Here is a 13,002-nt window from a genome sequence, read left to right on the forward strand (position 1 = left end):
TACGGATCCGGATCATTAGTGTCAAGGTCCGCGGATACGGATACGGATACGGATCTCAAAATGTTTTTGCTCAAGTGAACTATCCCAGTGTAAAATTTATTACGGAAGGTATTCCCGTCACTATAATAACACTGTTTCTTCAAAAAATGTAACCTGCGGCGAAAATATAATAAAGACTATGATTTACTCTCTGAAGAAATCTCCGTTAAAATGGATGGAGAGTTGGAAGGATCGGGTCAGCGCAGCATTAATGCTTAAATAAAATGTGAAAAATTATTTCTATCTTGCTCGGTAGCTGTTGGATACAGGAGCAAGAGTGTAAAGCTGCTACTTGATAGGCTAGAAATAATTTTTCGCATTTTATTTCAGCATAAATGCAGCGCTGACCCATTCCATCCAGATTACTCCGACCGAACCGACGGAATAACAGAGACAGGAACACCTTTACAAACAGTAAATAGAGAATTTTGTCTCACTTTTTTTTTAAGGATGCCGAGAAAAAATAAAATGAAGAAAAACAGAAACCCCATATCAATAACAAAAACTAATATTAAACTAAAAATTAAAAAAAAAACATGTCTCGGAGGGCCGTTGGCGTCTGAAATGATACCTTATAATTTAAATAGGGGAATAAAACCTAATTTAAACGGAATTTAAGAGTCTTTTATTCAAATACTTAAATATTTTTAGAATAGAAAAGATCCGTTTAAGATCCGTCAAAAAAGTAACGGATACGGATACGGATACAGATCTTCATTTTTCTTCGGATATCCGCGGATACGGATACGGATATCCGGAAAATCACTAGTTCGAATACTGTCGTATTTTCATTTCGTTCCTGAACGAAGTGAAAATCTTTTATTTTCTTTTTGTTGTTTCGATGGTAACTATTTTTGTTTTCCCTCATTTTATTTTTGAGAATGCAATTAATGAATAAGGCACTAGTGACATCATAAAACGCGTGCATCAAGATCCCATCGTTATTTTCCCTTCTCCCCTGCTATATTCATCCAGATGGAATCGTCTTTACTTGGCAGATTGCCAAATTACATACAATCCGCTGTCAAACAGTACACACCTCAACAGTACTGTAACGGATTCGGTGCGACTTCCACTTTCTTGAAATGAAAACACAGTTCTTGATAACAGCACAGGAAATTTATTTACACTATGAACAGGAAAGATCGTCAACAACTGCTAAATTATTCATCAGCAATTAAGCAATTATCACACAACACCGTAAACTCAACGTTTACACACGTATTTACTTCCAAATACGAAAACAACACAGCGAAATGCCTCGCAATAAACAGAGCAAAAATGCTCTCAGTTCGAAATCTCAATCGAAACTCCACTGTTTATCACGTGGGACGCCTTTATAAACATCAAAAGAAATCTCTCAAATATTCCACAACATTCTTTTGGCTTCCCGAAATGCGTAGACCGTTATCAAATTTTATCAATGAAAAGAAAAGGAAATAGGGGGTCGTTTACTTTAGCAGAATGAAAAGGGGGTTGTATATTCATTACGGGAAACTATTTACAGGTTACGTTACTACAATAATTACTATTTACAGAATTTGTAACAGTACGAAAATTTTATCGTATCCTCCTGAACCGTAATACGGGACAGGCTTCTAAGAGTGAAAGCGGGCGGGGAGGGGATTTTTTCAGGCTGAGGGCAATTACTGGATATGGTGTATTTTTAAGGGGTGCTTTCCGACGTAAAATGTTTCTTATGAAAAATTTTAGAAATTCAATCGTATCAAAGCATTAAACTTTACAAAATGTCGCCGATCAAAGTATAATAAAATAATAGTTTAAAAAACTAAAAAAACACGCTTCCGTAGCAAAATGAACTAAAAAGTGAAAAATAATCTTTGGATGATAGTAGTTGACCCATCACTTAATTTTAATGTAATACAAAAAAGCGTGGGGTGCTGTCTATTTACATTTTTGCTTGGACAACAAAAGGAAGAAATTCAAGACAACTGATGAGAAGCCCCCCACGCTTTTTCGTATTACATTAAAATTAAGTGATGGGTCAACTACTATCATCCAAAGATTATTTTTCACTTTTTAGTTCATTTTGCTACGAAAGCGTGTTTTTTTAGTTTTTTAAACTATTATTTTATTTTTCTGCTTTTTAGTCTTATGTTGGAGAATTATCAGGTGACGAAATTATTTATAAAACGAGTGCGAGGTAATATCATAAAGTTAAGACAAGGGCACCCCGATGGGAAGCTACTGTGAGTCATCGATGTATGTTTGCGGAAATCATATCTACATTACTTGGAAAATTTGAGATGCATTTGAATAAAAGTTTTGTTCAACAATAGTCTGATCAGCAATGAATTTCCAATTGAAAGCTCACCTAAATTTTGGCTTGAAGTTAGTTAAAAACAATTATATTTCATGTTCTAATTACCTTGGAACATTGGAACACATTTTGTCTGATGCAGAAAAATGAAAGGTTTTTGTAGATATTTTTAAATAATTTTTGCGAGCAATTTTTGATGTATTTTTTTAAATTTTTTCTTTTTCACATTGTTGGATTTATGCCAAAATATTGATTAAAATTGGAGAAAACTAACAATTAAAAGGGTTAATTAATTAATTTGATTATAGAGTATTGCATTGTCATCGGGTCTGAGGTCGCGTGCCAAATTTCAAAAGAATCCGATCGCAGGAAGTGGGCGAAATTTGAGCTGCAAGATTCCATTACAAGATACATACATACATACATACAGGTGAAGCTAATAAAAGCGTGTTAAAAATCGTTTTCATTGCGATTGCCGACGCATGCGCAGGGGTATATTTCCAACATTAGTCAATGAGCAAAGAGGAAGTAATCATTGGTCTGCCGTTCATGCCAAAGCAAAAAACAAATTGAAACGAAAATAATTTTTGCGTTTGCTGTCACATGATTTTCTTTTTGTTCTTTTTTTTTTCACATTTTTTGCTTTACTAAATTTTTTTCCTCAAAATAATGCCTCGTTTTGTAAAATATTGTAAAGCTATACTCCATTTAGCGAGAGCTGATAGTGGACGTAAACAAAGCAACGTGACAATTGGCGTTACCGCTGTCTGCTTGGCGGTGGGATGATTGAAAACAGCGCCAATCAGATACGCGAAATGTCCGCGCTTTCAATGCGAACAGCATTGCCAATCGGGCGAGTAAGTCATGAAAGTAGTAACCCTCTTTGTTTACTTCCTCTATCAGCTCTCGCTGAATTGAGTATAGAATACGGGACTTTAGCCGTCCCGTATGGAAGTTCCCCGAGACGCGGGACACTTTCAAAATACGGGACTGTCCCTTGAAATCCGGGACGTCTGGCAACCGTGGATAGAATGGTCTTTACTTGGCAGATTGCCAAATTACATACAATCCGCGCTCAAACAGTACTATCGTAAATTACCTATCCTAAAAAACGGATCCATTGTGAGCCAAGGATCCATTGGAGGCAGTTGCTGGATTGGAGGATCCATTGTGAGCCACCCATTAAGAGGAGGGAAGTGGAGGATTGAGCCGCCTCCCCCCCCCCCCCCAGAAATGAGAACTTCCAAGCTTAAAGCACTATTTTCTTTGCAAAAATGTAAAAGCATTTCTTTTCTAGCCATCAATGAATTAAATTATTAAAAATGTCAAATTTTAATGTCTCTAATCTGTACTGAAATCGGTTTCCATGGCGAAAATATTTTGCTAAACCATGGGGAACGTATCTGAGCCCCCCCCCCCCCCTTAATATTCTGCATATGTTGTTGCCATGGGAACAGATCTTTAGGTGCAGCACCATAGCGGTGGGACACCCGAAACTCGTTCACTTTGGCGATTTTTTCCTCAAAATGACTTCGAGGCTCGATGACGGGGGCACGAGGGCAAATGACGGATCCTTTGTGTTGTTGCAGGCTACAAGATGCAGAAGCGCGTTGGCGGCATCGAGGAATTCGCCTTCGACCCCCTGACGGAGGGGCGGCACCTGCACCTGGCCCTGGCCGTCTCTGGATGGCTGGCCGAAGAAGGTGAGCGGACATCCCTCTATTCTTCTAAAATAGGTTCAGACACGTTCTATTAAAAAGTGCCACCCAGTCACTTTAAGGGGTCGGTGGACCTTGAAAGCTTTTTCTTTTATTTATTAATTTTGAAATGTGAAACTGGGCATAAAAGTTAGTAAGTTTATTAGTATGCGAAGTATTAAGCAAAAAAAAGCAACGAAATAAAAATTTAATAAAAATTAAAAAGGTTGAAATTTAAAATAAAAATTTTAAAATGCCCCATCCGACTCAATTTTTGCTTTTTTCTCAAACATTTTGCATTTTACCAGAGAACAGAACATTGCCAAGAACTTTGGGTATCCATTTAAGGATTGATCCATTATTAACTGCACAGTATTTTTTTTCGCGTAAAGGCGTTTTTGTTGCGAAGAACTTTCTTCTTCTAAATTAGATTCAGACGCGTTTTATCAAAAGGTGGCACCCATTCACTTTAAATCTAGACTAAGAATATAAAGCTGAAGAGTTTGTTTGTTAGTTAGAACGCGCTAATCTCAGGAAGTACTGGTTCAAATGGAAAAAGTCTGTTTGTGTTGAATAGTCCTTTCATTGAGGAAGGCTATAGGCCAACATTTCTTAATTTATTTGATACTAGTGGTACCCGAACGGCTTTGCCCGTAGTAGAAAATTAAAAGGTCTTTTGGTTCGCCTGTATATTTACATATAATGTATGGTGAATTTTCTCGCCAATTGGCTTGGTTGCGGTTTCACGTCATGATAATTTCGTCATTGACTCGTCCATCTTGTGAGAATTTTGTTCTTGGAATTGGAATAGAAAAAGAACCACGTCGAATTTTCGAAACATCGCTTCGAGGTGCACACCCCCATACTACAAACTAACTTCGTGCTAAATTTCATGAAAATCGGCCGAACGGTCTAGGCGCTATGCGCGTCACAGACATCCTGACAGACTTTCAGCTTTATTATTAGTAAAGAAGTGGAACTCTTTTTAATACCCACTTTTTTCGCGGAACCCCTGGTTTATCTTCAAGAGTATAGTTTGAATGTAACATTAAATGCGAAAAATATTCCAATTGATACGGGTTGTCATCACAAAGTAACCTTTTTTTTAAAAACTTTTACATCAATATCATTTTTGTAAAAACTTCGTATTTTTTACTTTTGCTGAGATAGGCACAGGTCGAATACATTGACGACAATTGAGTTTTTAATCTCCAATTCATTTTTATGTTTTCTCTGCTACTTATTTCGAAAATACTGACTGAATGCTCTTCTTAGAGCTTGTCTCAATCGAATTTTTTTTAGGTGACTTTTGAATTTAAAAGGAAAACGTGGAACCCTTGATTGCTCTCTATGGAACCCCTGGGTTCCGCGGAACGCAATTTAAGAAACGCTGCTATAGGCTATATACCGGGTGTCCAGCAAAGGACTCCCTGGTTTCAAAATTAAATATATCGAAAACAAAGGACGATATTGGAATAAAATAAACGGTATGTTTATTGTGAAACCCATAAAAATCATATACAGGAATACGGAAATTAGTTTATAAAACTTGCCAACAGGTGGCGCTGCGCAATATAATTGCAATAGAAGTCTATAAATAGTGCTGCGAAGAGTCTGGACGATCATTTCTAGCGTATATGTAAGCATATCTGAAAGACTAAACTGCTTCTGAAACAACAAACCTCTTCACAGCGCTATTTATGGAGACTTCTATTGCAATTATACGGAACAGGAATACGGAAATTAGTTTTAAAAACTGCCAACAGGTGGCGCTGCACGCTGTAATTTCACAGCGCTATTTATGAAGACTTCTACTGCAATTATACGGAACAGGAATACGGAAATTAGTTTAAAAAACTGCCAACAGGTGGCGCTGCACGCTACGCGCAATTATACGGAACAGGAATCCGGAAATTAGTTTTAAAAACTGCCAACAGGTGGCACTGCACGCTGTAATCGCAATAAAAGTTTCCATGAATAGTGCTGCGAAGAGGTTGGATGATACTTTCTGGCGTATATGTAAGCATATCTGAGAGACTAAACTGCTTCTGAAACAACAAACCTCTTCGCAGCACTAATCATGGAGACTTCTATTGCTAACCAGAGGTATCGTTTCACTTGGAGGACATTGAGACCACGAGCCTATTTAACGTCGCCCAGTCCCCTTTAATGACGACGGTGGATCTTCGACCGTCGAGGTTCGAACTCGGGACCCTCCGGCCCCGAATCCTACACTCTACCGATCGGGCTACCACGGCCCCAAAGTTTGTGAAGACAGAAAGAAAAAGAGAAAGTTTCTAACAATTATAGAAAAGATAAAGGTTTTCAATGTGCTTGAACAACTAAAAAGTGCGTCGAAGGTAGCACGACACGTAGGTGTGAATGAATGTTCCATATGTATAATTAAAAGTCAAGAAAAGGAAATCCGTAAGAGTTCGCCGGTTAGTGTCGAAGCAGAATGCAAACATTATGAAAATGGAAGCTGCTCTTGTATTGAGAACTAGTGGTACCCGCACGGCTTTGCCCGTAATAGAAAAATTAAAAGGTCTTTTGGTTCGCCTGTATATCTACAAATAATGTGTGATGAATTTTCTCGCCAATTGGCTTGTACCCACGTTACGGTTCCACGTTATGACAATTTCGTATCTCGCCCATTGGCTTGTTACGGTTCCACGTTATGATCATTTCGTAATTTACTCGTCCATCTTATGATAGTTTGGGTCTTAAAATTGGAATAGAAAAGGAACCACATCGAGTCTTTGAAAAATCGCTTCGTGGTGCACACCCCCATGCTACAAATTAACTTTGTGCCAAATTTCATGAAAATCGGCCGAACGATCTAGACGTTATGCGCGTCACAGACATCCTGACAGACAGAGATCCGGACAGACAGAAGGACATTCAGCTTTATTATTAGTAATAAAGATAAAGATTAAAGAAACCAGGAAGAGGGGTGATGCCATACAGACGGTAAAGTTTTAAAAGAACAAGCGGAGCAACTGCATTTGAAAGTATATTAGAATAACGATTTGATTACGCAACATAAATCAAAAATCATCAACATCTTCATTTTTCAAAGTTACAAATATCATTACTGGATCTGCTGTACAGTATTATTATAGTTCATTTTATTACTACACCATACTGTATGTACAGTACTGGTTTATTTTATGTATCTTTCACGTTGATCACTGATTTTGTACATCGAGACAGTGTTTAATGTTGATTAAAACGGTAATTTTTAGAAATACAAGTGAAAATTCAGTTCTTTATGTAAGAAACGGTAAAGTTTAATTAAAGAACGGTTTAAAACAGTTTGAGGTGGTGTTAACAAGTGTCTAAAGTAATTAGGTATGTTTATAAAAAAATTTACTCATACCCTTTTTACACAACGCGAAATTTCGGCTTACCCGAGGGCATATAAGCTACCTTTACTCCTGTTCGGTCATAGGAAAATTTCAGGAACTCTCATTGGCTTATTCGAGTGTCAATCAAAGCTTCAAAGCTGTGACGTACTGCAATGTTGCTACTCCTCTCTCGCAGTGTTTCATGTTTGTAATCTGCTAAATACGAATAAGCATTTGCAAATGAGATCTTTAATTGAATGTTGCTGACAAAAGCAGCATTATTATTTCCAATCAATTTCATCCTTTGCCAAACAAATGAAAGCTTTTATTGAGAAGCTATGCTTCGAAATAAAAATAGGTGGCGCCATCTTTAAGCAAAAAATGTATGTTTTACGACATCGTTTTAATTTAAATTGAGGTTATTTTTAAAATAATTCTCACGGTGAATTATTTTGTTGATGGAAAAGCGAATTCCGCAGTTTTTCGTATTCTTAATGATATTTAATGAACATGAAACACTGCGAGAGAGGAATAGCAACATTGCAGTACGTCACAGCTTTGAAGCTTTGATTGACACTCGAATAAGCCAATGAGAGTTCCTGAAATTTTCCTATGACCGAACAGGAGTAAAGGTAGCTTATATGCTACCCGAAAAGTCTTGGAACGCATCCCTCGCGTAAGTCGGGATTTGACTGTATTTTAGTTTAAAATGATGCGTTAAACTATGAAATCACCCTCCCCTTGGGGTTGATGTATGTTTTGCAGAGTCGTTCTCGGACCCTTGGCTGAGCCTGTTGCACTCCCGTGAGCAGTACTGCCTGCGCTACGAGTCCAGCTACCTGTTGCAGCTGGGACGGGCCATGGACTACCTGTTCAGCTTCGCGCTCAGCTTCGCAGCGCAAGAGGCACTCAAGTACACCATCCTCTCCGGTACGTCCTTTATTGTGTTTTTTTTTCCTGGAGTCAAACAGTCCAATAATTGTTCTGTGTAAAATTTTTACTACTTGTGTAAAATTAATTTGTAAATATTACTGTTAATACATATTTGTGTTTGTACTCCATACGAAACCAATTAAAAAACACTGCGGACATTGGCTTTGGCGCTCTTTAGTGTTGAATTTAATACTAACTCGTGTTGAACTATAGTCAAGATTTTCTTAATGTTTTGTTATGAAGTTTGTAATTTATGTTTTATAATTTGTATGTTTTTTAACTTTACTTTTTTAATTTTGCTTACTGTTATGTATGTGTATTTTGTCTGTTAATAAATTTTATCTTTTATCTTCTTTATCAAACGCAACCTCCTCTAAATATGTTGCAGAATACTGTCTGATCAGCGATTGCATGGAAAGGCTAATATCCGATTTATGGGCGGAAATGGGCGTATCTATTACTTTATAGGGGTGTTAGTTGGTTCGTTTCAGATGAGCACTTTTCCGATTTCCGATTCACAACTGACTACAACTGTATTTATGTCGAGGACTGCATACTAAGCGCCTTGCCTCCATTATTTTTTATACCGATAGATGGCGGCACCATCACCGGATCTAACAGTTAATGTGAATTTAGAACTAGTCCAGGAGCTGATAGCTACCTGGTGCTAGCACCCCCAGAGGTATCGTTTCACTTGGAGGACATTGAGACCACGAGCCTATTTAACGTCTCGCCCAGTCCCCTTTAATGACGACGGTGGGTCTTCGACCGTCGGGGTTCGAACTCGGGACCCTCCGACCCCGAATCCGACACTCTACCGATCGGGCTACCACGGCCCATGTGCACTTTTGCCTCTCTATTATTTAGCCTTAGTTTTGTAAAAATGAAAATGTGCTCTCTCAGCAACATTTTTTTAATCTAAAGTATATTCGATCCATATTCTCACGGCGAAAATGAATTGATTTATTTATTCGCAACAAAGTTTTGAGCTCACCATTTTGCTTTTACATTCCTGAAGAAATGAAAATCTTTTCTTTTTTTTGTTTCCATGGTAACTATTTTTGTTTTCCCTGATTTTATTTTAGAGAATGCAATAAATGAATAAAGCACTAGTAACATTATAAAACGCGTGTGTCAATATCCCTTCGCTATTTTCCCTTCTCCCCTGCCGGATTCATCCAGATGGAATCGTCTTTACTTGGCAGATTGCCAAATTACATGCAATCCGCGGTCAAACATTACTATCCTAAATTATAATGAGGTAAGAACAAGTTGCTTATCCATTAGGCTTCTTTGCTAATGATTCTTCGCGGTGGAATAAATAAATTCAGTGGGTCTTGATCAACTTGCGGGTGCAGAAATGCTACTAACTATGGAAGACAGCACATGTGTTTTAATTCCTTCAGTCGCAATTATGAAATATTGGACCAAAAATGTTGATATTTGGTACACAGTGTACTATGGTAAAGGGTATCTTATAGAGAACATTTTGAGTTTGTAGGAGAAAAATTAAAAGGGTTATGGCACGTCCAATATTCCAAACTTATATTTTTTAAATCAATATTTCAAAAATATAAGTCCGGAACAAATTTATACATATTATATACAAAATACATATTATATACAAAAACAAAACAACAATATACAAAACAATATACAAATTATGTACAAAAACGATAAAATACCGAACCAACTTCATTATAAAATGTTCTACAAACAATCATAAAACATAATATAAGCGTTTGAAACGATGAATTAAAGATTATGTATTTAAAAAAAAAAATCAGGAAAAAACCTCGCTTTCCAGATGAAAATCATGGTTGGAAAAATGAGCCACTCTCTATCTCTCAATCCTTATACGTCAGTGTTGTCAATCCCAAAACGAAAAATTATTTCAGAGATTATAATAAGCAGAATGTAAAGAGTCAACTACAAAAAAAAATCAACTAGTTAAATCAATTATTAAATGATTAGCAGCTGTTTAAAGTGTATGTCCGGTGTACCGGATACCAGGTCTGAAGGGGTTAATAACTCACACTCAACTGATTGCATCTTACTACGTACCATAGACTAATAATAAGAATAGACCGAGCTTTCTCATTCTTGATGATGAAGAAAATGGGTTCATAGATGCATCATGTGACTGGTGGAAGGGCTTGGCGAAGACTTTGGCAGCATGGTTGCTAGATGGCAGCATTATCTATAGTTTGGCACTCGACATGTATTTTAAGACGTAATGTGTTTTCATTATAATTCATTTCCAGGTGCTGAGATTGAACTGTTTTTCTTTAAGTTATACATTATTTTGACATTAGTAATTAGTTTTTGATCACAGTTTTCAGTCACTTTTATTTCATTCGGAACTGCTACGTCGGCGTTGGCGTAAACGTTTTGCGTTAACGCAAAAATGTACTCATCGGTATCTTAAATTGAAATTGTAGGTAAAAATCTTACCTTTGCCGATTCTTTTTGGGCGCTTGCATCTTTAATTGCTTAGGGAGTCATTGAAATGGACTAAAGAAAATGCACAGTACTATCTAAACGAAAAGCTCACTATATTAACAAAATATTGACAACTAAGAATAACAAATTTACAAATCGGACTCCATAAAAGATCATTCTTCCGTGTTCCATCAATTCTATTTATTTTATTTCTGTTGCTAGGATATCCACCAGTCACATGGTTTGGTTTATGAGCAGCAAAAGAGTTGCCATAGCTCGGTCTATTCTTATTATTAGTCTATGCTACGTACATATTTACAAAACTAACGTCATATTTTCATCGAAACACTTCACTCCGACGCTCACAGTCAGGGTTTTGCCAACTCCTAAAAACGTTTCCCCCTATACTCAACTCATAAAACCCCTAAATGACGTCAGAAAGTCACGTGATCCTTTGACTGTGACGTCACACATGGGATTGAAAGGTCACGTGACCATCGCTATTTTTCGCTGCTGAGTGAGTAAAGGCATTTGTATCACTTTTATGACATTTCTGATGAAAACCATGGACTATAAAAGGTCAAAAAAAAGATTATATAAGTAAAAAAATGAATGAAACAATCGAAAAATTACGTTTCCAAAGGTAAAAGAAAGGCATTTTTACCTGATAAAACCCTAAAATTAAAACCCCTAAATTTACCCCTAAACCTTTTATCCCCCTAAAAAAATCACATTCTGAAATTTTCCCCCTAAATTTAGGGGGAATACCCCCAAGTTGGCAACCCTGTGATTTGTTTTTGTTCTCAAAGTCTCTGTCGACGAGAGTTCGTTTATCGGAGTCTATTTCGCGCGCCCTCTGTCGGCGTTGTAATAACTTTTGCTCTCCTGTTCGTTATGCGCTGCTCAAAATGATGAGTGAATCGTGGTTATCGTAAACGGGGGAGGGACACCTGTTGGCTTGGGGCCGAGCATGAAGGAGCCCCGAGACTTTTAAAATGGGGGATGAAATATATGTATGGTTGAACAGTATGATGGGGCCCGTAGAGTTCATTTTTGACGAGCCCCAAACTTTCTGTGCACGCCCCCGATCTTAAATAGGTCGAGGGTTCCGATACCGATGTGGGGGGGGGGTCTTATTTTTCGTAACTGACCCAGTTTTCGAGATATACGTGATTGAAATACAGCATATACAGTGAAGCACCTTTTATTCGTTTTTAAAGGGACTGTACGAAAAAAAGCGTACTAATGAAAAAACGTATAATAGGTACAGGTTAATGTGTATTAGACTCTGCAGGGACCAATTTTAAAAACGTATGTAATCGATAAAAACGTATAAAAGAGAAACGTATAAACGGTGCTTCACTGTAATTCCATTTTTACGAGTCCAACACACTTAATATATTCTTTTAATGACGACACTGTTCTTGCGAAAGCGCGGGAAATTTATTCACAAATATGTAGTTTACCCTCGTTTATCACAGTTTATCCGTTCTGCAATACTTAACTATTTAGTTTACTAAAAGCCAAAATATTTGAGCAGTTATTTTTATAGAAATATATGTATAAAAAATTACCAAAATCACCAGTCATTGGCACCTGATACCCCAGTGTATGACACCTTGTGATCCAGTAATTAGCACATGTTAATAGAACTGGAAAATCGATTTATTTTTCACTTTTATATTACATGCAAATTGTGCATGCTTCCCTTAAGCCAGAGAAGGAGCTTTTGCAATAAAAATGGCTGATTTGACAATAGCCACATTTGTTTCTCTTTCCTATGCACTGCTACCATTTAGTAACCTGTATTGAAGTTATAATATTGTTACAAATCCTGTAAATAGTAATTATTGTAGTAACGCAACCTGTAAATAGTTTCCGTAATGAATATACAGCCCCTATACATTCCGTTGAAGTATATGGTCCCCCTATTTTTCATTGATAAGATTCGTGAATGAATAAAAAGAAGAAATAAAATAACGGTCTGCGATTTTCGAGAAGCATTTGGAATCTTGTGGAATATTTGAGAGTTCTCTTTCGATGTCTATAAATAGCCGTGCCGCATGATAAAAAGTCTCAGTCTCGGTTGAGAATTTGCACTGAGAGTGTATCAGCTCTGCTTATTGCGAGGCATTTCGCTGTGTGTTGTTTTTCGTATTCGGATATAAATACGTGTGTCACCGTCGAGTTTACGGTGTCGAGTGATATTTGCTCAATTGCTGATGATTCATTTAGCAGTTGTTGACGCTCTTTCCTGTACATA

General features: G+C 37.1%; 1 protein-coding gene across 1 annotated transcript in view; it reads left to right on the top strand.

Moving 5' to 3' along the window:
- Window positions 1–13,002, top strand: part of LOC129232818 (transmembrane and coiled-coil domain-containing protein 4-like) — a 63,363-nt gene that overhangs the window by 27,103 nt on the left and 23,258 nt on the right. Inside the window, exons 8-9 of the mRNA XM_054866917.1 lie at window positions 3,910–4,023; window positions 8,130–8,294. Of these exons, the coding sequence (XP_054722892.1) occupies window positions 3,910–4,023; window positions 8,130–8,294 (279 nt within the window). The remainder of the gene's footprint in view (window positions 1–3,909; window positions 4,024–8,129; window positions 8,295–13,002) is intronic.

The sequence above is a fragment of the Uloborus diversus genome, unplaced genomic scaffold (assembly GCF_026930045.1).
Source record: "Uloborus diversus isolate 005 unplaced genomic scaffold, Udiv.v.3.1 scaffold_14, whole genome shotgun sequence".
Lineage (NCBI taxonomy): Eukaryota > Metazoa > Arthropoda > Arachnida > Araneae > Uloboridae > Uloborus > Uloborus diversus.